At 41.5% G+C, this 27,262-nt stretch overlaps 1 protein-coding gene across 5 annotated transcripts; it reads right to left on the reverse strand.

Annotated features, from left to right (window-relative positions):
* Window positions 1-1,943: 1,943 nt before the first annotated feature.
* LOC143151051 (GTP cyclohydrolase 1-like) lies at window positions 1,944-26,165 on the reverse strand. Of its 5 annotated transcripts, none has more exons than XM_076319799.1 (6): window positions 22,518-23,098; window positions 21,809-22,047; window positions 15,008-15,217; window positions 9,801-9,966; window positions 7,762-7,878; window positions 1,944-5,900 (listed from the first exon to the last, which is right to left on the reverse strand). In XM_076319799.1, exons 2-6 carry the CDS (start codon window positions 21,993-21,995, stop codon window positions 5,774-5,776), a joined length of 807 nt encoding a protein of 268 aa, XP_076175914.1. In that variant the 5' UTR covers window positions 21,996-22,047; window positions 22,518-23,098; the 3' UTR covers window positions 1,944-5,773. The 5 variants fall into 5 exon arrangements, with proteins under 5 accessions (XP_076175914.1, XP_076175913.1, XP_076175911.1 ...); XM_076319798.1 differs by having other exon boundaries at window positions 21,809-22,091; XM_076319796.1 differs by having other exon boundaries at window positions 21,809-22,067; window positions 22,518-23,097.
* Between the last annotated feature and the right edge of the window lie 1,097 nt (window positions 26,166-27,262).

Raw genomic sequence — 27,262 nt, forward strand, 5'->3', positions numbered from 1 at the left:
CGAGAGAACAATGATCGAACAAGGGAGGAATCAAGAGGAACGAGTCGCGTGGTAATAAATAGATTAATAAATAAATTCAAATCAGGTATTCTCTACTCTGTATAATTTATGCATAAAATATTCCTATACTTTCGTTTATAGCTTTCACTGTATGGTTACCCGGTTATCGAACAAGCGTGCAAATAATTTCGAAGCCGTCGTATTGAAAAACTTCTCCGTGTATTTCCATTCTACGAACGTAAATTAATGGAATGATTGTTCAAAGAAGAGGTGTTTACGACACTTCGACGTGAACGTGCAAAATTGTTCAGCGGAAGTACGAAGAAGGTAATTCGGTTATTGACGCAAGGGTTTAAGTAAAGGAAGAAAAAAAGAAAAAAAAAAAGAAACAACCGGTAGCGGAACGAAAAGAATCGACGATCGAGATGAGAAATTACGCTTCGCTCGGTATAAAAGTCGGGTACGAAACGAAAGAAATTTAATGGCAACGGTCTATTACGCTCGGATGCCCATTAAACACCTGTTGGCTCGTGTCCTTCGCGGCGAAATAACAAAAGAGCGTCTATTTTACTGATTGGTATCGAATCGAGGTCGATCCTGACTCACCGGTAGTTTCACTCAAGAACCGATCGCAGTGCGCAAGAGGGAAGTTGTTTCGACCGAGATGGCCAGAGGTTGCGTCATTCAGCGCTCTAGTAGCGTAAACGGTAGCGTAAAAGGTAGCGTCCGTGAGTATCGCGCGAGTAATACTCAAACGACCCTGTGACAACCCCTGGTTTTTTGCGGAAAAAAAATCAGGGCCGAACTTCGTCTGGGCGGACATAAAATTTTCGACTCTTTTTTACCTCACAGTAATATTTGACGAGTACCATCGGAGAATGTGAATTTCAATCGGTAGAAATCGTTCATTTTATGTGTCCCATTACTTTGTACATTTGTTTTTTTAGTCAACTTCACGTCGAACCGCTACTAACAATATTATCAAAAAATACTTTCTATATGGACATTCTTTGTTTGGACTTTTGGAATTAATTCATTGATTTTGAATTGTTAGATCGAACTGGGACGAGTCTCGAACGACCTGGCTGTGCCACGTGTCCATGATCAGCCTGTTACGAAGCAGATCGATATACCACCCAGGTTCTAGGTTCAGCAATTAACAAGGTCACTTTCTCCTTCGTTAAAAGACAATTAACCCTTTCACCGCGCTCGTGGTTGCGCGTACCGAAAAAAGAATCGCCATTGGGGGAAAAAAACCGCTCCGTTGTGGAAATGTTTCGAAGTTACCGATAACAATGAAGCTTTCGGTGCTCGGGTAAAGGATAAGGTAACAGAGAATGTATAATTACCGACGTTACAAGGACCGGTTGTAACATTATTGCACAGTTCTTTGAATCATCGACGAAAAATGATCGTGACTTTCAAAACCTTCGTTATTATTTCTAAATTCGCCGATTTAACGAAAGCGTTCGAGGAAATACCGTCGCTCGTAAATGCCGTTGAATCGTTAATAGTTTCCACGATGTTTACGTGACCGAAAGAATGATATTTTATTATGGATGGCTCGAATGTCGTAATAGATTCTTCTTTGTCGTCTTGTTTTCTCGTGTCGTGTAGGGTTATAGGCACGGTGGTCGCAGAATCCCGATGACGTTCGTGATCCACGCGGAACACGTCATCGTAGGTAAATGTCGCGCGTGACGTTGCGATGGTGGTTCCCTCGCGTCACGGTCGACGAAGAAAAGGAAAAGTTCGCGTCACCGTGAATACTCGAGCAGGTTTCGCGCGACCACGAGAAACCTATTCGAGGCTTTTCTTTCCTTCCTCCATGGGTTTACACCGATCCCTTGAAAAAAGCTCGCGATCTCGCACGATCGTACCTGAACTTCGTTGCGTTTCGTCGATCGGCGCGAAGAGAACAAGAAAAAAAATGAACACGACACTGAAAGTATAAATATAACTTTATATAACATCATCAGAAAAATATTATAAATATGAAACATTCATTCTTATAAATAACGTTAAGATTTCGTTTCATTGTTCAACGATACAAAATAGAATTGGAAGCTACACCAAAGGTCGCGTAACATCGTCCAGTACCTTGCACCCGACGCCTCGGACACATCTACATATGTTACCTGTATCTCTACGTTTCGCGGAAGCTCGATGAACGCGTCACTGAAACTATAAAGTTCACTTATTTTTTTCTATTTTTTTTTTCCTTTTTTCGTTTTTAAACAGCGTTCGAAATAATACCTTAAACCCCCTTTGCAACGTGTTTCGCATTCACCGATCTTCCCGACCCGATCTCTAACGAATTAAACTTATAAATTGAGACTACGACCGTGTGGGTATCGGTCGATAGGCAGCATATTAGTAAAAAAATAAGTAAGATACGTAACGTTACATCTTCTTCGATTTTGACATTACCTTTCCAAGGTTTTAAGAAACGTAACTGAAATTTCAGCGCTGCGATACAGTTACGAGAAAGAAGAAAAAGAAGAAGAAGAAGAAAAAGAAAAGGGAAACTGAAGAGAAAAAGAAGAAAAACACGTTACGAAGCTTCACGTTATAGATATGTACGAACCTGTCGCTTATATTATTCTTTTCTCAATAGAATTGGAACAGTCGCGAAAATTCTATCGGCGAGACGAAAAATTGTTACACGGAATCGCGTGCGCGCAATTCGATTTAAAATGAATTGTATTCGACGAGAACGCGCGTCGCACGATGTGATATTTTTTCGTTCTCGCGCAAGTCCTTAAATTTTGCCGCTTCGCGTCGCACGATGTTATGGCTGGGACCATCGCGCGTCGCACGATGTTATGGCTGGGACCATCGCGCGTCGCAACTTTCGCACCGATCGTAAACTCGAGCCTTCGATCGTTTAAACAAACGACAAGAACGGGGCGAAGAAAATGATCGCGTTGGAACAACAGACCGAAGTTGCAAAAGATAAAAAAGTGTTTCGCGTTGTAAAACGTATGGCTGGGAACGTTTTACCGGCGCGAAACCTTTAACGAAATCGAAAGCGTTATCGTTTTGTTTCGGAACGAGAACATTCGCTTCCGTAACTATATAGTATCGCGCGAGTTTCTCGATCGATACGCGATCGTGTCGCGACGCTCGTCGGTGGTAATCACTGTACGGTAGAGAATCTAAAATACGTATTGTCGCGAGAGTTTCTTCACCGAGAAGCGTGTTTATCGGCGATCGAGAAAATCGTCGTCGGAAAATTTTTTATCTAGCATCGTCTCGTTACAGATCGTCCACATGGGGAACAGGCACGACTTACAACGAATCAGTCCTCTATTTTGCAGTCCTTCTCTAGTCACCGAAATAGCACACGACGGTAGGAAACCATAACGGATCGCTCGAGTTTCGGTAGCTTCGATTGCGCAGGGGTATATGAAAATATCGTTTTTTTTTTTTTTTTAAAGAAAAGGTTATTTAAATTTTAAAAAATTCTACGTTCGACACATTCAACGCGAGGGAAGTAAATTAAGAAGCTATACAGCTAAAGGAATCCGTGAATTAAAATTAAAAAAAAAAAAAAAAAAAAAAAGGATGGATGTGCAGTTTCGAGGATTTGGAGAACCCGTATTCGGACGTGGTTTTCGTAACAGAGGACAACGAGAAATTCACTCACGGATTTATTATTACGGGCAAAAGGTGTGGAAATAGTGGAAAATGGATTCGTTGACCTAGTAGCGGTTAACGAAATTTAAAGATCGTCGTGATACGAGATTGGTTGTCAAAGTCACCAAAGACTCGAGCGAACTTTACGATTTATCACAGTCGTGTGCCATCTGGTTTATTCACAGTCCGTCGCACTCGCAACTACAAAAGCAGTGGAAGGGATAGAGAGATTACTTACAACGAAACACGAACGGCGATCTATAACGAGGCAATACTGTAACCTTTTATCTTCGTTCGCGAGAACGCGGTCGCCCGACGAAAGACATCGTCGCGCGTTCCCTGGAATCTATCGACGACGCTACATAATAGTATTCGTAAAAGCGCAACAATCGAACGGTCATAATTACGGCTGGTCCAGCAGCACGGTAGCGTCGTCGATGTATCTTCGAGAGGAGCGTCGGATCACCGACGACGCGACGGCGGCGTCGCGCGTCGTCGACTCGCTGTTCGCGAAACGATTCGTGTACTGTTCGGAGCTGAAAAGTTTACCAACGGGACGGCGCATGGGCAAGAGGGGGTCCCATATTCGTTCTGCCCATCGGAGACCATTGTTCTGAACGTGTATTAAAAGTATCCGTACTCCGGATACGTGTAATTTTCAGTACACGTGTATTGTCTCACATATATATATATATTTAAATTTGCATTGACGTGTCTGCGATTTAATTTGTATAATTTTTAGAAGCACAGATTCGGTTTAACGGATTTCGAATCGCTGTTGCTCGATTGCCGGGAACATTGTCACCCCGATAAAAGTCGATTATCGACGGAAAATGTAAACACGGTTCGATTTCGTATACCGATTATACAATCGAACAAATCGCGTTAACGGGGGGTAGTTTTGGAATTTATTCTCTGCTGTCTTAATATTTTGCCCGATCCTTTCGTAAATTAGCGACCGTGTTCTAAAAATCGTACGAATTAAAGTACGTGTACGTCGGTACGCAGTGTAACACTTAAAATACGCGCGAAATAGGGATCTCCGCTGACTACTTAGGCGACACTGGGTAGTGTTAATAGACGCGACTCTTTCGACCAATAGTGGTGCGCTACGGTTGAAATTGTGCGACGGTAGAGGCGGGAGTAAGCCATCGCGATCAATCGAACCGTATCACTTAACCACGTCTTTTTTCCAGCTCCTAATAGCACTATTCTTTTCACGAGCCGTGAACAGTGCGTACGTACTGTTCGGAATTGGAAATAATACGTGGGCGGGAACATAGAGGTAAGTGAGGTCTCTCGCTAGCTCCGCCTACTCGGACGACACGAGTGCCAATAGACGGGTTGGGGGTGGAACCGAGCCACCGCGGGACCAATCGGATCCGCGTTCCTCAGCCTCGTCATCTTTCCGACTTCGAATAGTACGCGCGACCCACTCGATCGATAAAACACTACGGTCGAAAATGCGCGCGAAACGAGGCGTGTTCTTCGCACTCTGACCAATCAGGCCCGCGTTCCTTCCGCGGGACTTCTCGTCAGCCGTGCACGCTAAGTTCTAACCGCCTCCATGGAACAGGGAGCGGACGTATATTTTTCTTCTCGCTTCTCATCGGAAGCAAGAGTTCGCTTATCTGAATTACTCGTAGAACTTCACGCGAAGTTTCCGCGATTAACTTACCATATATTGTCTCTATGTCATTCGATCAGCAGTTCAAGAGCGTCCCGTCTCAGATGTCTCAGACAACGTCGTCCAACCTTGGTTTACCCGTTTTGTCGCGGGATTCGGAACCACTTCAGCTCGTCGCCGGACCGTGATACATATTTCTTTCGTTCGCGACGTCCAGGCGTGCGATCGTGTCTACTCCTCGCGAAACAACGGGTAGGGCGGGGGATGAATGTTGCTAAACAAGGGCACGCCATCGAAATCAATTTCCTTACGGACGATTGTTTTTTCTTTTCTTTGTTTGTTTGTTTGTTTTTTTTTTTTTTTTTACGCAGTGAGGTAGCAGTGGGGCGTAACGCTGGGATGAGAATCGTGATGGGATGGGTGGGATGCCCGACGCGGACACGTGATCCCATTGGCCGATGATAATAACTGCGCATTACCGGGGAAGTCAAGTACAAACGGGCGTGTTTACTTGTGGACCAGATTGAGGAATTCCTCGCGGGTCTTCGGATCGTCCCGGAATACGCCGAGCATCGTCGACGTGACCGTCTTGCTGTTTATTTTCTGCACCCCCCTCATCACCATGCACATGTGCCTGCGAACACGTAAAAGACCGAACCGATTTTTTTCTTCCGTCTGTCGCTGCCCGTGCCCGTGCCCGTGCGTTGAATAATTAATCGGTCCGCGCCGTTAGAATCGAGATCAATTAATTCGCCATGCACCGATACACATGTCAAACGAGCGCGGTGGGAATAATTTTTACCGAGCCGCGCTAACGAGAATGCACCGTTATCTGATGCGCGTTAGTCGAAGATCGTACCACGATGCAATTAAACAAAGGCTGGTTGCTTGTTAAACGACCAGGTAACGCCTGCTCGGAGGGCCAGAGGTAGAGGACGATTAACATCAAGGACGCATTCCAATTATCGTGATCTCGCGTTTACTATTATTTTTTTCCCCCCTCGACATTTTTAAGGCGTTGCTGAAACTAGCCTTCGGTTACGTCGCACCTGGTTTTTTTTCTTTTCCGTTTTTTTTTCCTTTTCTTTTTGCTTCCATTCGAACCTGTTTTCCCGGCCAGACGAGTTTCAGACAACGATTAGGACAATCACGGAGAGCGAATTACGATCAACGAACATTACACGGACACTCTCGACGATAATTGTATTATTCGTTCGCGGTTACACCCTTCCGCAAGGTCGACGTTAAGATTTATACGATTGGTTTCCGTAGCGGTGTCACGCGCGACACGTGACGCGAGTAATCAGTATTACCGATACCGGCGGTAAGTCAAGAATGTAGCATTCCCCGACCGAGAGAATGCACATTAATTCTTTACCAAGAGATAGCACCTTATTAGCACAAGGTTGGATTCTTACGTGCGATTAGTCCTTGCGAAAACTGTTACTCAAGCCTCGAGTGCGCGTTGAAACGAAACCGAAGAGGGAGGCGCGAAATCGCAACGCTCGATACGCGCGATTTCAGCCGTTTCCCCTCCTCCTCCTCTTAACCGTCCGCCCTCCCCTCGTCTGTGATACTTTTTCGTTTTTTCTTCGAAAACGAATCGACCTCACCGAGGGCGCTCGTGCGTGAATTGCTCGAAACAACGAACTTCCAATTCTTCGTGTATCGAAATTCTGCGCTCGCGAGCACGACAATACCCCTATCTATTCTACGTATTTACGATTTTATCGTTGAATCGAATTTTACGAAAGTCGTATCCATTTTTTCGACGATCGTGTCGTTCGTTCCGATTTTCTGTACGGGTGTCGAACGTAAGTTCCGAATTTAAATCTTAATCACGAGTCTCGAGTTTCGAAATATTTTTACCACGATTCGATACACGAGGAATCGTCGAATTTTTTTCACGGAAATTGCAGTACCGCGAGCGTACGTATCCCGTGAGAATTTGATCTTAAACTATGCCCGGTGTGGTCACCGTGTAAATTCGATCTTTGCATTCAACCGTTGACAGAACTGCACCGGGAATATATGCGTATCGTCTAAGGCGTTCGCGTGCAATTTGTGGGAGAAATATAGCGAGGTGTACATTAGAGCTATTCATCGATATCTATTTCTCAAGTAGGATCTACCAGTGTGTTTTCCTCGTCGAAAAGGCTCTCGACTTGCTTGGTAACTCGATCCTGGTTGCTCGATCCAAAATTGTACGGTTTTAATAAACTGTTGTATACGCGGACTACCAGCGGATATTTAATAAACTATTCATCGTGTGTCAAGTTCCGTGAGGCAAAATTGAAAGAGAATAAACGATTTTCCAACGTATGTAACGATCTGTTGCGAGTTACAAATTTTGTATTCTCTTGGTACCCGAAAAGAATCGATCGTTTTCGAAACGTTGACACCCTACGCGCTCGTTTGATCTTTATGCGTTTCACGACCTCGCTACGTTTCTTCCAGCCAATGCGCAATCATGTTTAAAGCAGAAGGATACCTACACTCCCTCGACAATCACGGCCACTCCTGCCGGTTGCACAGCTTTCGTTACCGCCACCGCGATTTGCTTCGTGAGACGTTCTTGAACCTGAAGACGTCGGCTGAAGATCTCCACGATTCTGCGGAGAACAGACACAACAAATTACCATAGTGAATCCATCTACTTGCTCGCGAAGAGCGCTCGTGAATAAGCCACGTGATAAACCGTGGGACGATAAACCATTTTTGCTTCCGTATCGATTACCCGAGTCACGAGAAAATCTCTCTCTCTCTCGAGAGAGAGCTGATCGCGTTAACCCTGGTGCGTTCCTCGGGTCTTTCTCGACCCGTCCCGTTTCACCGTTATACTCTTCTTTTACAATCGAACGAGTGTCTAGGAGAAGGGCGTACGTTTCATAAAATTGGATACAAACATTTGCAAAACCATCGAGAAACTTCCCGGAAGAAGGACTGGTAGACGAAACGATGAATCGATTGAATTGGATCGGAAGTTTCTGTTCTAATATTCTAGAACGCGTGACTCGAATCGATAACTAGATGGAAATCAACGGACCGTGTTATCGCCGCAAATTGTAAAATACGAACTTATTACTCGCGATTAAACTGAACCGACGCGCGCGACCTGGTTGACGACGAATCAGCGTGGTTGCGTTTTATCTAATTTTCGAAAATAAATAACGATCCGATAACGGACGAGTGATTTTTATTAACTGCGAGCGCGTAGCAAAATCGGGTGTAAAAAAAACGTATCGATATTTCGGAAGGGGAACGTACGCTCTCCTGAACACCCGCAATCGTAGTTATCGCGACAGACGCGAATGCTCCGGTATTTTTGTTCTCTTCTTTTTTTTTTTCAGCCGGTTCGTCGTGTCGCAAAGTCGGGGACCCGAGTTCCCTAAATTCGGGAGATTTTCGTTCGAATGACTACCCGCGTGCGAGTCCAACGAAGGAACGATTTACGTTCGACGAGCAAACGAACGCTCGCCGATCGCAACGACACGACTGTGCGTGAAAGTGCTCGGCGTGCCTACGATCGGCAAACAGCGCCGTCGTATTTTTTTCTTCTGGCATTAATATTCCTTTAATCAAGGTCGTAACCACTGCCGATGCAATTTGTTATCTCGAGGTTGTGAAACACGGTGTATCAATATGCCCCGCGACTGCACTCGGCTCACGGCCGCTTCGCGGCGAAGTTTAACACCAGAGCTACCAAAGGGGTCAATTTCACATGTTTCGAATCTCTTTTTAAGTTTACTCGATCATCGATGATCTACTCGCCAGCAATATTCCTGGACAATTACCGAAACAGACAACTAACGGTACTTGTGAATCAATTTCGAAGATTGATACGCTGTCTGGTACAAACAGTGATGCGTTCGGTATCGGTGGTTCCGGTGTTGAAATAAAAAAAAAATGCGGTTTTTAAATCTAAAAATTGACCTTCGACAGGTCATAGATCATACTATCCATTTTCAAATTGGATCATTGGGAAAACTCAAATCGTGCAGTGTACGATCGTACAGCTTGTACACAAGTGCAACAATTCTTCGAAATAATCTATTGCTCTTTTGATGAAACAAAAATGAAATTAATTCGCGGAATAGTTTCTCTCGAATATTTTCTCCAAGCTGTACCTTCTTTCACCGATACACAGGTAAGTACCCCCTTAAGGAGTTCCGCGTCTATCGTTAATTACGTACACATTTTAGAAAAAAATTAACGAATATTCACGAGGTATGTAGTATATAAACGATACATTACGATTTAATATAATTTCGTAAATATATTACCAATGGAGCAAATATCTATATGGCGAGGAAAATATAAATCCGTGATGGACGATCGAAAGGAGAGCATTGATCGCGCCACGATAAAGCAGCGAAACCGATGACAGGTCCGATCAAACGGTCTAATTGGGCACCGGCTAATAGCCAGATCCAATTAATTTCCATTTCTCTCGGGATTTAATCCGACCGTTGTCGTCTCGAGTAAAAAATTCGATCCCCCGTGGAGACTCGCGATAGAGTAAATTCCCCATTACCTGGCTAATTTGCTGAGACCGAGGACCTTCTTACGGGGCAGGTAACCGATCGATACTTTCCCATAAAACGGTACCATATGGTGCTCGCACATGGAGAACATTTCGATGTCCTTCACCACGACCATTTCGTCGTGATCCTCGTCGAACACGGCGTCGTTTATTATGTCTGAAAATCAAGAGACATCAGTAGGTACACGGACGAGCAAACGAATGAACAAAAAAAAATGATACAATATTTCTATTCTGTGAAACATCGGAATAATAACTCGACGCGCAAATTAAAAAACACAATGTCGAACGTTTACGACGATTTTGTATTTTCTACGAGAGAGACACCGTTTACGGTCTCCATTTATCGTCGATGGTAAATAAAAACATAAACGCGCAAGGTGTTTCGTAACGTCCCGAAATAATTCCAATCGCGAAGTCACACATCGGGGAACTTTTTCGGATTTTTTAACCGAATATCCAAACCGCGAAAGACAAGAAAACGAAACGAGAATCCTGAAAAGTGTAGGTTCTTTTTATCGACACGGTTGCGAAACTGCAATCATACTTTTGCTCGTGCGCATATATTATTATAATTATACTCAATTTTTTTCTGATTCTTCGTTTCGATGTGTCCTATTTGTACGGAAGGCCTCCGAAGAGTTAACCCTTAAATGCATAGTTTTTTTTTTTCGTAAGATGCACGTAAAATTACAAAGAGTAATTTCACGCGTTGCAATAAGTACATATTGGCCGAGAAACATTGAAGAGATTCAATAAAATTTGTATGCACGAAAAATAAATACGTTGCAATTCCAAAACCATACGTGGATGAAAACGTGAACAAACGTTACGATTTACGAGATGGAAAAATAGGAAAATCTACAAGAACCTGGTATAACAATCAACGTGGTTCGAGAGTATTATTGGAATCACGTTTGCAATTATTTGACGATTTTCGTGAACGTTGAGTGAAGAGAAAAAATGCACGGCATTGGGGAAAGCACTGGCTATGTAAACATGGAAGAATAGTCGAGCATTGTCGTTTAAATTGTTCCGCGAAAGAACATCCTGCGCGTGGGTTAAGGTCCTCGCGATCCTTGCTGTGATTTACTCGATATTGACCTACTTACTACAGCGTCGATACCAGCGCGCGTGTAGGTACGAAACGATGGTTGGAAGGTGTTGGTGGGTAGGTATAATGGAGGGTGCTCTCCACGGTTTCCACGGCAACCTTAACAAGAAACACCTTCACAATGACCGACAATGATGAAACGTGTACGCGTCGACGTCGAACCGACTATATTTTTCCACGCGCCAACGAGACATGAATCGCGACGTAGAAAAAAGGAGACGGAGAAACAACAATAAAAAAAAAACAAAAAAAAAATAAAAACAAAAACACTTTCGAATCTCTCCGATCCACGTGAGAACAACGTCGATAAATTTTCGACCTTCCGTAGAGGAAATTCGTTTCGAAAGCTTACTTCGCGAAAGACCGAACGCTTTTACACGCGTCCACCCTATTCACAGTCTGGACAATTTCCTGTTTCTCTATTTATCGCACCTCTGCGAACCTGTGCTCAAAGCGAGCAATCTAATTTTTCGACTCAATGGCTTAACGCGATCGGCTTTCGATCAGGGTTCGATCAACTCTTTCAATTTCATACGGGTACCGCGAACCCAACAGAAGTTTTCAATCTTCCACTGTCTGGGCAAGTAATCACTGTTGAACGCTACTACCTTCATCTTGGAACCATTTTGTTCGGGTTTGCTTCGAACGATTCGAACTATCTAGCGGGGAGAGCGTAACGTCCACGGATTTCGTCGAAATATTGAATACCGATTGATTTAATCGTTACTTAGTCGTACACTGGCATTCTATCTGCGACGAAAACGCATCTTTTCTATCGTTAACACCCTTTGGTTAATTTCGATAAAATCAAAGGAACTGTACTCGTATCGTTATTCTTTAACTCGATAGATAACACCCGACAAATACTTTATCGTATACCGAATTGTTACCCGGCTTGCACCAAAATCGATAGAATTAAAATTCCAAGTATTGAAAATAGAATTTCGAAGCGCGGCGACGAGATTTGGAGAAGTTGGTAAAATTATTCCCCTGGATTTGCTTCAATTTTTCACCGAATATTCTTTGCCATTTTGCGTATCGAGCTTCTTCCCTCGTTGAAACTAAAGCTCGATTCTTTTTTTTTCAAGTGGCTCGTTTTTAGGAAGGATGAGATCGATTACCGAGTCTTCGTTGAAAAGAAAAGATACGATTTTATTATTTCACAGACGGTCGAGATCGTTCATGTACATTTCCCGTGGGAATTCGACCAAAAGCTTATCGACGACAGCGAGAGGCAAAGAGAAATTGTCAGAAGGGAATGGTTTCACGGGAGTGCCAGAGGGTGGTTACACAGGGTTGGGTTGAGCTTTCTCTAGGAAAGTGCTCCGGACTCGTTTCAGATTCAGTGGGTCGAGTCGAGCCACCGTTAACCGGGCTTATCTCGAGGGCAGTTCTGCCATGGTATCGGTGGGTGGAGGTTAAGTCAAAGTGAATTAAAGTCTCTCCGCCACCTGTAGCTGTTGCTCGACGTATTTCTCGTATCACGAAGAACCGAGTCGGTCTATTTATTACGGTGTACTTAGAGCGATTGGGGGATGAAGTTGCTATTGTATCGTACTTTCCACGGATTCTCGACGATATACGCACTCGAGCTATCGACGATATTAGCTAACCATACATTGGTGAGAGAAAAAGCAAATTCCATATGAAAAGAACGTTTGTTGGCGCGGTACGAAAGGACATTTATCGTTTCGTGTACCAGAAAAATTCTCTGTTAGTTGACAACGAAGGGATTACGTTAGTCTAATCACACATAACGGTAGGAAAATGTGAAAATCAACGGGAAAGTTTCAATAACACGAAAATGGTACTCATAGACGAGGATACCTATCGTTACGAACGTTATTTAATTATAAAGATTGAAAAAAACTCTCAATATCCGACGATGGATATTTTCGTAAACAGAATACCTATCCATTCACTGGAATTCTTTCCGCGAGTACATTATTCCGTATGGAAAGGACATCGAGGAAGCGTGGCACGATCGAGAACTTTTCAACGAATCGCGTTGCGTCGATTCTATTTTATTCCAGTCGCTGGGTGGGCTTGTAATTATTTCCGAACAGAAGCAGTTTGTATTTTGTACACGACAAATGGACGGTAAAGGTGAAAGGTATTCTTCTCGGGCTGCTGTGCGTCCCTGAGACCCCATTTATATCGCGAGCTTTACACTCTCTTTTTTCTCAATCGTACTTAAAGTCTTCCTCTTTCTCTTCTCGTGACGGATCCTCGAGTAGGTTGGAACAGAAAGAACGAAAAGTGCGGTACTTTCCTCGAGCGGGTGTATTATGTTCGTACTCGCGGTTTTATATTTCCTCGGGCTACTTTTCGTTTAAAGAAAATTTACTACCGTCTCGTTTCCTATGTAATAGTTTCTAAGCTCGCGAGTACAACCCGTAGGGATCGTCCACGGATTCTTTAACGCGAGAAAATTTATAATTATTTATCTATTTATTTATTTTATTTTATTTCAATTCGTGTCGTAGGATACGTTCAGAGCCAATTGAATATAGTCTAAGGTAGTATACAGTTTAAGGTAGTGTACAGTCTAAGATAGTATACAGTCTAAGGTAGTGTACAGTCTAAGGTAGTGTACAGTCTAAGGTAGTACAGTCTAAGGTAGTGTACAGTCTAAGGTAGTATACAGTCTTTCTACTCAAAGCCAATTGAGTAGAATACAGTGCCAATTACACGTAATTACGATTTGAGAAGCAACACCGTGCACGTGTGCATTCGAGCGCAATCTTACGCGTTATCGACGCATACTCTATGGATTTGTATCCACTGTTGTTTGTCGCAAGATTGATACATATCGAATACATCGAGGTAATCCTATTCTCGGAAAAAGTAGATTGTAAAACTACGTGGGTATTAGTAGCACTTATCGATCGAGTCTATTCCATGATCGTCTATCCACGATCCGGCGATTCTATTCCATGATTAAACGATTCTTTGAAAATACACTTTTTCACGTAATGTTTCCTTTAACGCGATTTCCGTCTTGGTGATTCCTAATACCGCAATCTTTCAACCGATTTAGAAACGATCGTTTTTCTCATTCGTAAGTTAACCGTTAAATGGACAGTTACTCTTGAAAGTTGTAAATTATATTGAAAAAATTATTTCACGGCTGAGAAAATGTATAGCAAAAATATATGTATTGCAATTCTGCGATCGTATGCGTTTAAAGGTTAACACTGAAAGTTGTAGCAGGATCGAGCCATCAATTCTGATCGTGTAATTTTCCAATCTATTTGTATTCAGATTTCTTTGCAAGACACGCAGGTTTGCACGAACATCGTAGTTCTCTGTGAATTTCTTTTCTAACACGCTAGAAGTAACCGATCAAAATAGATAAGATAAGCGCACCAAATTTCAACACTAACCCAGTCATCGACACTTTCCATTTATTTCATCAAAAAGTTCGCCAGTGAAGTCAGCATAACGATCCTGGGGCGATTGAATTTTGCGAACAGTTGCGAACAATTTTCTTGTAACTTTACAAAAACGCGTTGAGAAAATACGTACTACGTTTTTCATTACACCGACGCACATACAGTCGAATCGACGATGTCTATCTCGAGAATTTAATTAAAAGATAAACCATTATTCTTTAAAAACAAATAAAACGTACCGTTCGTACTCTACGGAACTCTATTTTCTCATACTGTAATATATAGATAAGAAATAATACCCAAAATTGTCCGTTATCGTTCGAAGTGAAGATTATCGAGAAATGTGTCTACAATTAGAACGTTCGACTCGTTCGAGGATCTTTTATCTCGGAATGGTTGTAACGATGGTAAATCGGTTACAGAATTCGTTTCAAAGTGACTTTACAACGCACCTGGAAAAAAGGTTCGAAGCTAATCTTATCGAGAAATGTCTCTACAATTAGGAGGTTCGACTCGTTCGAGGATCTTTTATCTCGGAATGGTTGTTACGATGGTAAATCGGTTACAGGGTTCGTTTCAGAGTGACTTTGCAACGTAGCCGGAAGGAACGTTCGAAGTTAATGAGACAAAATCCACTAAAACTGGCCGGACCGGATGACTCGATTTTATCAAAGCGAGGACTGACTCACCGTCGATACATTGATCGTAGCCCTTCGTGAAGAACAGCATAGCCTTTGCAGCGCGTTCCGGTGTCTTCAAAAGACCCTGTCGGTCGGGATCCTCGCCGAGAGAACTTAAAAGTAGCCTGTAACTCCGTGACATTTCCGGGAGCAGCGCTTCGCGCGTAGGTGGCCTGTGATCCAGCTCCAAATCGTGGTGGAACATGCATTTCTCATGACCTGCGGGAAGAAAGATGAACGATAACTCCTTTGTGTAAACGGGACGCTCGCAAAGTCGATTCACGGAACTCCGTTCTTCGTTTTAAAGACTCGAACCGTGCTCTACGTGCGTGACAAGTTACACGTGCTCCGGATGCAACATACACTGATTCTCGAAAGGAAAAAATGAATTGCTTTACGTCGTTCTTCAGCGCGGACAGGACCGATACATCGCACACCTTTCATGTGCAGTGCGCTCTACCTAATTCGATGGATTCGATTTTGTTCGCAAACTAGTGGACAAATGAAACTCATCACGAACGATTGCAAATGATCTTCAAGACGACGAGACGCGATCTGTGTCTTTTTTAACGTATGTTATCGCGATGTGTAGAAGTTTGAACAAATACGTTAAACGTACATTGAGCAGAATGTACGTGCTCACAAGTAGAATAATATAGTTAATATAATAGTATCGATATAGTTATTTATAGAGTAGATTCTGGATATGTTCTCCGAGTGATTCCCATGAAAACATGATTATTAATCATCGTCAATACATCGAACCGTAACGGACGACAATTGTTTTTGCGATACTCACTTGTAAAGCACGACTATTACACTATATCGTTCGATAAGAACGAAAATAGAAGTAACATTCAGGAACATTAATTGAACATCGCGTAAAAATACTACTCGTATCTATGTTTCGTGATTCAAAACACCCACTCATCTTCGTCTTGCTGTCAATTCCATCGACATTGTCTTCGTTCATTGCTTTCACGTTTGTCCTTTTTTTTTTTAAAATGATTCGAAATACAGGTAAGAGGAAATTTACGAACAATAATCGACGAATCGCGAAAAATTCAAGTTGGTATCGCACACGTGCTTTTGTTTTTCTTTTCTTTTTCTTTTTTCGGCTCTGCTCATTGGACAATAATTGGAGCATATGACAATTGTCCGAATTATCCGGATATATTTAACCATTCGGATCACCGATGGATAGTAAACGCTTTATTTACTATCATCGATCCGTTGTGATACGTCCACGCGGAAACACGATTGCCGTCTGGAACGGTTGTGTAAATCTCCATATTTTCAATTCCGAACGAGACGTATATATAGACTATCGAGAATGTCGTTATCACTCGCGGTGACCCGCGATGACAGAAGGTTCACAACAAACAGATCCGACTGCGTGTGGTAACGAAAATCGAGCACCTTTTCACGTTTTGTTATGGAAAAAAGAGTCGCTGAGGATCCAGTCCAGCCCCCGGTGTACACTTTTTTCTCGTCTTTTAACGAATGCGCGAACAAAACGCGACCTAACCCAAATATCATTATTGGTTCGAACGATGCGTAAGAAATGTCACTGATAAAAATTGCAGAATTCGAAGAATTGCAGAACACGGTGAGAGCGATTCTTCTACAGGTGCAAAACCTGTGAACCGAGCTTGAATTTCTTCTTTCAAACGGAACAATCAATTTCTAATGCTCGATTTCCATGGAAGAACGAATTTGGAATGTAAAAGTAACGAAGTACTCACAGTTGTCCTAAAACTGATCGTTTTTAAGACACTCGACTTCGTTCTTAAAAACGATCGATTCTAAAGGAACTGTACTCTGGTAGTTTGATATTTAAGATTCGCTGTTGTATCGAAATTCGGTATAGAAATTTGGTCGTTTCGTTCGAAAAAAACAAACTCGACCTCTGGATCTCCTCTGTGCCCCCGTCTGACCAAAAATTATTCTCACCGTATCGTGTATGTATTTCTTCGAACCTTGCAGCTATTATGAGAAACAGTTTCACGTACCGTTCGAAATAACGAAATTTAACGCTCGAACAATAGAACGGCGGCTTGAAGCTCGTTGCGAATTCTTCGAATCAATTTCACTTTTTCGTTTCATCTTTCAAGGCGCTGGGTAGGCATAATTTATTCACAAAGCGCGCAGCGTTTCCATTCACGATCACCGTAAACGTTTTAATGACTCCCAACTCTGATGCGTTTCTCGAATCTTTTCCTACTTGTCGTGTCCTCGCGATGCAAAATGTTCGTTTGGAAACTTTGTATTCAAATATCTCGAAAAAGAAACGAAAAACAAAAAAAAAAACAAACTGATACGAAGAGAGTTACAATTTTTAAGAAAATACGGTAAAGGTTACATCTTTATTTCACATTTTCCCTTTGTATTGTATTTCGAAACGAAGTTAACGCGGTCGAGGGATTTTATAATTTTTAGAGGACATTTTCCAAAATACCAACCCTTTTGTAATTTTAATCGCGATCCGTTATCGGGTATAACAAGGGATTAATCGATCGAGATCGAGACGATTCGCGGTTGGGCAGTTCGAGTGTAAAAAGTGGAAAGAGAAAACCTTTCGCCACTAAAATTATATATTTATCTCTTATTTTTCATTTCGTGCAGTTCGAACGTATATGTGGATATCTTCCGATACAATTTCATCGATACGATTCCTTTCTTTGTTAGTTCTATTCACCAAAGAAGTGAAATTGTAAGTAACGTAACCATTTCAATCCGAGGATACACGTTTTGGTCGACGTTACGTACAGCTGAGAGAACAAAAAAAAAAAGAGAGAAGAAACAAATGACTCGGTTAAAGAGTTCAAAAATTCTTCGTCCGTATCTTCCCCTTCCGGCAGAAATACCGGAAGACACGTTTCCACGACCTCTTTTGTACACGATTCAATTTATTTTTTCATCGACTTCGGTGCAAAGGCCACACCTCAAAGGGTCCGAGGTGAAACGGAAACCTATTTGCAAATAAAATAATTCCACAACGTTCTAGAGTAATCGCGATCACGTGAACCAGAGACAATGAAATTGGCAATTTGGTCAACGATAAGGTGAAAATACGCGTACTCGCGTGAAATCGTTGCAGAAATGTAACTGTTTGCAACGAGACGAGTTTAATAATAAAAATTTGTCAGCCTTTGTGCAATATTTACGGGCGATTATTCTTATCGAAAACAGCGAGTCTTAAGTAACCGATGGATATACCATCGGTCGAAAATGATGAAAGAACTTCAATGTTACGTTCGTTTCAATTGAAAAAAAAAAAACGATCGTTTTCGAATAGTGCGCGGCGCGGTTTCGCTCTAGCGTTTGCCGAACTTGTTGCATAACGATTAAAGGCGGTGAGGCACGGTTACAGCGACGTGAACACCGTGATTTCCATCGCTAGATATGATTTATCGCTTGTATAACGCTCCATTTGCGACGGAAGCGCGAACAGGCGGGCGCGGCAATCTACCAGTGGCGAGAGACTTCAGCGCGGATTTTATTCACGGAAGCGTAAGGATCGGTATCCGACAGTGGAACTGACGTATTCACAGTTGGAAAACTAAGTTAAGACATCGCCTAGCTAACGAACCGTATCGCGTAACTCGATCGAGTAACGACGTTTGCGACGATACACACTCTGCCCCGTGAGTGTTTCAGTTCCGTGGATCGTCCAACGACCATGACCCGATCGGCACATTGTTCGAAACAATTAGTGGGGTCCGCCCACTCGGTTGATTAGCAATTGAAAAACTGGCCACGGCGTGGGACGCGAATATTTCGAGAACTGTACCTTTCCAACGAAGATCGAACAGACTTGGTAACGAGAGGTGTCCCACGCAACGAAGACGACGAGTTACACGATTATCTCCGAAACTCTCGTAAATAGAAAGAAACGTCACCGGGTGAGCTTCGACGGTTTAGAACGAAGCGTGTTCGGGTATTAGTTCGATTCAATTTTATCCATTAACGCCTTTCGAAGAATTCGACTGCACCTATTCCTTGTATCGTACCCTATGATTCTAAGTGCATCGATAGATGCACTCTTTTCCTACTCGTATGAACGTACCTCGGGGTACCTTGGAACTAGTAGTTTAGAAGTAATCGCGCTTTTGAAGTTTCCTATATTCGATGTGTTTCGAGAGAAAAGTAAAAAATTACGGAAAGGGACTTAATTCGTGTCTTGAGTCGTGTAAAAAGAAGACAGAGAAAGTGTTCGAAACACGACGAAGGATTATCGTTTACGTTACAGACATCGACCGGTCGGTTACTATCGAACAAGCGACATAATACGCCGACGAGGAGATGTAAAAAGATGTAATTTTTCCATCGGGAGTATTAGATTCATTAACGATTCTGTAACGAAATCTATAATACTAGTTATCGTTTAAGTGCACGCGTATCTACTGGATAGACTTTCGAATGGAATTTTTTCGAAAACGTGGCCTCCAATGCAATTTCTTTATTCATTATTTTCGTATTACTTCGAATCGTGGAGTCTTCGTTAATAAAGAACGTTAGATGCACGAAAGGATTTTCAACGTTTCGTGTACCTTAAAAATTCTCTGTTAACGGAAAATGAAAGGATCGTGTTCCTCTTGCATATCGTGAAGATGCAATAATAGGAAAAAATGACGCGAAAATCCAAAGAAAAGTTCCAAGAATACGAAAATGGAACGTATCGTTCGCAGGTACACGAGGAATACAAAAACCTATCGTTGTCTACGGGGAAAGTGATACTTTAATCGTAAATATTTTAAAGTATTATCGAGTATCTGCCCCTGTGATGTTGCATTTTCATAAATGGAATAGCTGACCATTCACCGGCATTCTTTCAGTGAAGAAAATGGATTCAGTATGGAAAAAATGCTAGTTAACGCGGCACGAAAAGATTTTTATCGTTTCGTCTACTATAAAAATTCTCTGTTGACGAGATTATGTTCTCCTCGTGTACACGGTATTTCAGAAATACAAGTCCGTACTACGGAGAATAAGTCTAAACGTTAAGATAAGTAAAAATTGTCGTATAAAACATGTCCTGTACAGGACACTTTTCTCTTCGTTTCTGTTCGAATAAACGAGGTTTGATATCGGAAAACTGATTGTCCTATTATCCAAACATATGTCCTTCTACGACACATTTTTATCAATTTTAATTCATCATCTACCAACGTCTACTAATTTTTCTCAATTTTATTTGCAACTTTCGAAAAAAAAAAAGAACGATGCATTCAAGGATCGATATTAATGTAAATGTATTATTTTCATCGTTAGTTTTGGGAAAATATTTTCTCAGACGTTCGCAAACATTTGGAAGAATTCCACCGGGAATCGGTTCAAATAAATTTCTATGGTTCGTTCTTTGAAATCGTATCGGTTAATTCGAGGGAAAAGTGTGGCAAAGAAACGATTAGTCGTTATCGTTCCTCTATCGAGAAAGATGCATCGTGCCGATTTTTATAGGGGTTGAGGTAGGGGAGCACCTTCTCGAATATTTAATTATTTTTTCCCCCACCCCCCGAAATAAAAGGCGTTCTCCCACAGAAAGTCGATAGTCATGGTACGACGATTGTACATTCGTAACGTTACAGTTACGCGTTACGTACGATCATAACTGTTCCACCCAACAGTTCCCACGGCTTTTTATCATTTTATGATCAGCTGGTACGATTGACCCGGAAACGAGAACTATGGCGAGTGCTCTCCAAATCTTTTTCACGGGCCGCGGACTTTGATCAACGATAGCAACGTTGTACGAGATTAAATTAAAAATCGGTGAAATGCGCACGGGAGACGCGACACTGTCACGAGCTTCCATTCGTAAGAACAATGAGAGTGACGAATAATGCGAGCGGAACTTTATTGTAACGCGTGACGCTCAAACGATACCGAATTTCACACGGAAACCTCTCGATTCGGACCAAGTTCCACGCTAATCTCAATAAACGTATAGGTAACGAATGAAAGAAAGAAAGAAAAAAAAACACGGTAACGTCGAGTAATTTGCATTCGCCGATAAGGTACATACACCCCACGCTAAGATAAAAATGGTAAAGAATATTGAACTCCCTTACACTCGAACCATTTTTTATCGTGCTCTTGAAACGACGGATAGATAAAGGTTGATTTATTATTAATTCGTTAAAAATTGAATGTGTACGATACATCGATCAAAATAAATGGTTACCGATCAATCTGAATTCGAGACAACAAGGAAAACACTCCGATGGTGAATTGTCCTTAGATTCTATGATCTAAACCCCAAGAAAGTGGACGATTCTTCCTCCGAAAACAAATTAAAAATGTAAAATAGAATGCATTTCTACGAACTTTCTTTTTCGAGACGATCGATTTCGAATACGCGTGGTCTGCGTACAAGCCTAGGGGGGTGTTTGCGTACAACACGCGGAAATAGTAATTTCTAATCGAAGGAATATTTGCCAAAACCGAAGAGAATCGTTTGATCGTTAACGCGAAACGGAGAGACACGCGTGTTGCGAGTTCGTCAAGTGCAAGAATCACCGTGTACTTCGGGATCACTTATGTAAATAGACACCTGTTGTCATCTGGTGATTGATATCGAAACCATCGATCTTATTCGTCCATTCTAACGCGAAAGACAAATACCACTGGACCGATAACCCGAAAGAAACACGTTGCAACGTACCTGTACCGACCTACGACGAACAACGCTACTTCGTAGCGCAACGTTGGACGATTAATCATTAATGCGGAACGAAACGGTTCGCTCGAGACGTTGTACCGGGATTTACGTTATATCAGCCGAGAATTGCACAATCAATGGGATACCTGGCGTGGTCGAGGTTCGCGGACTCTTGAGCGTCCCCGGCACATCGAGGCTGCTTTCCTCGACGTTCTCCGTCCAGGAAACGGTTCTCATTGGCCCGGGTTTTTTGATCATCATCGCGCGGTCATCCTCGCCGTCGTATATGCTCGGGTCCTTAATTTTTGCGCATTGGCTGGATATCCCGTTCATGACTGACTGCGGCCCACCTCCTCGCCACCGACCAGACTTCGCTCGACCGCTTCTAAATCCGATCACCCCGGTCTGATAAAATTGAGATTCGAGGCGCTTAAGGAAAACGACAAAAATTGTCTAACGAAAACTAACGCGTTACTCAAACGTTTTCTCGAACCATTCGCCGATATTCGATTCGTTCGCGTCGCTTTGCCCGCCGCGGAAATCCCGCGCGCACAGTTCTACGTTCAAACGAGCCGAATGCGCTCTTGGAACGGCGCGCAAGTAGTAGCCAACGGGTTCGAATGGCCCGAACTGCACATCGTTCGTTGGAACGTAGCGACGAAGCGGCGCCAAAAGAAACGAAAAGAAAACAAACAATCGCGACGCGAACGCTCCTACACACGGCTCGCGATACGGATTCGTTCGAAAGTGCGTTACGATCGACGCCTCTACCACGTGATCCGCGAATAATACGCATGTAGCGCTCGGAACGTTTCAGCGAATCCGGGGCTCGAGCGTCAAACTGATGCAACTTACTCTCAGTCGGGTTCAATCACTTGATTCACGTGCACCTTCGGAGATCCGTGTCTGGCACCCACGGAGACAGGAATCGTTAACTTCGGTCGGTAATTGTACTTTTATCTCACGTCTTTTCGCAAGACGTATTCGTGCGAGCTCGTAGGAGCAAAAGTGTCGAACCTCTCCCGTAACGGAAAGAGTGGCAAGCACCGCGACGCGACGGTACAGGGGAAGGATGAGAGAAAAATGAAAAAAAGGGAGAGAGAGAAAAAGAGAGAGAGAGACCGGTTAACGAGTCCGAAAGAAAGAAGGGCCGCGAAGTCACTCGACCGAGTGACGCAGTGTAACTGAACCGACGGAACCGTGGAGAGTGCGAATGTCCCCTATAGCTTCTTCCGTCTCCGTCTCTCTCCGCTTTTGTCTCTCGCTGTCTCGGTCGTTTCTGCCTCTCTTCGGTCGACGATTCCTCCTTTTTTTTTTCTTCTCTTCGGTCTCTTTATCTAGAAACAGTGACCGTAGGTTGCGCCGAGACACGACACACGGCCCCCGAAAAGCAAGTTTTCACGACTGACCAGCAGAACGTCGCGTATCTTTCGGTATATAACGGGGGAATGCATGCGCACGGTGAGAGTGACATGGGAGAGTGAAACCTCCTCCCTCCAAGCGCGATCCTCCCGCTACAGTGTTCGAGAGGGAAATACCCAGCATTGTCCGGATCGTGCACCACGGGACGTATAGTTCTCGAGTGACAAGCAGCACCTCGATTGGCGGAAAGCGTTCGGGTATCTGGGGCGCGAGGTCGACACGGCACGGTTAACGTTTTTAGCGTGCCGGATGCTTGTCGTTGTTTAATACAATTACGATTTATAATTACGTATCGACAAAAAAATTAAGTATCGTGTAGGAATCAATGACAATACTGTGACGTAGAGAGCGCTTCAAGTGGCCGTTGAATCAAAGATAAGTAAATTGAATACGTAAAGATTCTCTGTTGTCTAGCTCAATGGTCGTCTATTGTAAATAAACACCAGGGTGTCAAATCAAATTCGCAACGATTGATCCGTTAAGAATGAAAATCCAGGAGATTGTCGACGTGCTCGTGTAACCGGAAGATGCAGAAAATCCAACCACGTCGGGTTTTCAGAACGTGCGAGTCAGAATCTGCGTCACCGTGATTTCCAAGAGACCGGTTCCCCGGACGCTTCCCTTTTCCTTCTATTCGCAAGACTTTTTAATGCAATTTGCGCGCACGGTTTTCCAAGTATACGTTTAATGAGTCAGTTAAACATTGGTCCGAGGAGGAAAGAATTTTCGAAACGAAAAAAGTACTTGTTTTTCCAGTAAATTCTCCCGGAGAATTGCAAAAGGAATAAATCATCACCGTTACTTTCATCCGACCAGATCGCAACGATCGTATATGAGCTACTTCTTTACGGTTGTAAAAAAAATTCTCAAGCGTATAAAAAATGTGAGAACGCGTACAATATTTAATGTGTTTTCGAGAAATACGCGCCGTCCTTGGAAACAGCCCGCGTAACACGATATTGGTATTCCATTATAAGTACTGTTGTTATGGGTAATTAGTAACGGCAATGATTAAAGCGATGATGGCGGCGTTCAACTGGCCATTCCCTGTTTCAGTAATTAAGTTTGAACGTCAATAAAGCTGTCGTGATATTCCAGGTACGTTATTAGACTGCAAGGGACTTTGAAGGTAGAGTTGAACGAGTGAAGTTACGATACACCATATTGTACCACGTAATAATAAATTAAGAAATCTTTCATCTTATTACTTCAGATTACTTTTCGTTACGGAGTGTACTCTTGTACATGTTGTACGTGTTGTGCTTTTATTCCGTTTGTGCACTTCTACTCATTTCTTTCTTCAAAACTAGTAACTAGAGCAATAAGTCGCCGTAACAATGAGTCGTATTTCAAACGGATTTGTGTAATTAGAGTATAAAAAAGGAAACTTTAAACAAGCCTTTATGCTGCGAGATAATAGATCAGTATACCAATGCAAACCCTTTGTCTTATCTATGCGATCTATAAGAAAGAATGGACTATTGAATCGTGGTCACTTTCCGTTGCACGTTAATGTATCTATCAAACTAAACAAAAGTGCGCAAAGCTACCATCGATGGGGATCTCGTCCGTATTCATAGTTGCACTACTGAAACTCGTCCGAGTTTAACTGACCTACACTACTTGCAATCGATACGAAACTTCTCCCGGATATATCGTGAAGTATTCGATATTTATCGATCGCGTCGAACATACGCGAGAACAAAATCTCACGTTCAATGTTATCCGATAAATCCGTGAGAGGGAACACTCGTGAGACCGTCTTGATTTTATTTGACGTTGGCATGCCACTTAACGAGCGCGACGAAGTTTTTGCATCGGTATAGTTCGCTTGAAAACGGAGAAAAACTGAAGGAAAGGCGATCACGTTGAAAACTAAAGTATATTGGCAAAGAATTCGAGGCCGTTCTCATGTAACAACGGGAGTAAATCAATGCCATAGAAGCATGCGATGATACATGCTCGAGGAATGGCTCTATATACTCCGAATGATCAAAGACGCATTTTTACATGGCCATGAAAACTGAAGACATCCGACTTAGATAACAAGTTTTTTCGTACAAAAACAAAAATAATTACGACATAATTATTTTTATAATCACGCATTCGGTTACCAATAATGTGAAACAGTACGATATTACATTGAATTGACTTCTAGATGGTCTACAAAAATAATTTAATCACGTATAGTTATATCCATAGGCTTATTTAATTTTACGAACGATAATTTCATAAACGATTTAAATTGCTTTAGTATGTAATACTCTTGTAGGCATATTTAAATCCTCGTCAGTATTTCACTGCTCCCTTTGTAAAAAGAAAATAAATAAATAATTGAAATCCGCATTTTGTGTATAAAGTACCATAATAACCATAAACTCTATACGGTATCCGAGTTTTCTACTCTATTGCATGTTGTATCTTACCTAGAAGACACTCGATATCGTTTCGTTGACATTCAATATGATTGCCACATAAGTCTACATTAGTACGATATCGAGACGTATACTAAAAAGAAATTGCAATAAATATGGAACGGTGTGACACGGAGATGCATGCGTTCCGCTCTACTGATCAAACAAATTAGAATATGCCTTGAACTACCACGTAACTCGTTATATTGCTAATAATTGCAATTAACATATAGACATTGTATGACTCCACTTATCAATTGTTTCTAACTTAACGAAGAATTGAACTCTATTAGATTCGCGATACAACGATCTTTGTTTACGATATAAATTGCATTAATATTGGTTAACATGTGCAATTTTCTAACATCACAAAAACAGTAAAATATATTTTCTTATCGTAACGGGAGTAATATTTGATTAAATTTAAAAAAAAAATCATTATAGAGTTCAGTGAATCGATAATAGTACAATGTTCTCCGGTCAAAAACTTACCACCATTTGTTATATGGTCAATCGTGTTTTCAAGGTGGTCCTTAGCGTGTCCGTTCATGTAAGATTTCTAAATGTGACTTATATTGTCAATGATTAAAGTACAAGTACGACAAATTAGACAATTTGTTACTGTGACAACTACCAAGCAATAGTAATCTGTCCGTAGAGAAAGTATATCGTGTACTAAGCTTGGTTTCGGACAACAGATTTATATACCTATCGAGGTGGAAAAACCATTAGTAAACTGAACCCCCTTCTACTTGTATTTAACTCAATTTGGTGCTATAGCATCAATCGTTCAAACACTTATTAATGCTATTGAAATAAGGAAACAATTGGCAAAGATTAAATACTTTTCTCGCTCATGAAGGAAAAATAATTAAATGTTAAAAGTTTAAGTACATTTTTCCATTGTGAGTAATGTCTAGTACACATACATTGTAGATGATCACAAAAAAGTAAATTATAATACATTTTTGTTTCTAACATAGTATCAGTCGCATTTATGTAGACCTTAATAGCTTATAATAAATCATCTACATATAATAATAATGTATATTTTCCGTACAAAAATGTATAAAAAGTTGATTGTTAATAACATGGAAGAAATTAAACTGTAATGCAAATGTAAACGATCAATTTCATATTTTTGGCAATATTTTATATAAATTATCGATATTTATAATTTTTAGTCTTGTAAAATCAAATCAGTTTGACATACTTGTTTAAATTAACCAATCATTTTAAAATGCGTTTGTTTTTAATGTATACTCATTACAGAAAATCATCTGTTACAGGTATAAATAGTATACAGTTATAGTATATAATTATTTGATAATATAGTAGTATAATGTTGTTGGCTTGAATACAAATGTAAGTTTTCCTATGATGAAAAGAATAGAGTTTTATTTCAAAAGTAATAAAAACGATCAACATGTATTCAAACATATTAACAATATAAAGACTTAATTTTAACAGGTTATAACATTAAAACCTGTGTAGTACGTGTTAAATAAGCAAAATATATTTGTTTTTAATTATCAACGAATATATATCTTTTTTGCAACATTATTTGTTGTAAAATACATACATTAATAAATAACAATTGTCTCGAGAAAAATAAACACTTTTTATAATTAAATTTATCGAGTCATAAAATTATAATGCATTACAAATAAGTAAAATATGAATAAAATGTACGTTCTAGGAACTAAATACAATATATGTATAAAGTATATTAGAATCAAACCCTTCACATTTTTTTTCTTTTTT

This window comes from Ptiloglossa arizonensis, chromosome 9, assembly GCF_051014685.1.
Source record: "Ptiloglossa arizonensis isolate GNS036 chromosome 9, iyPtiAriz1_principal, whole genome shotgun sequence".
Classification (NCBI taxonomy): Eukaryota; Metazoa; Arthropoda; class Insecta; order Hymenoptera; family Colletidae; genus Ptiloglossa; species Ptiloglossa arizonensis.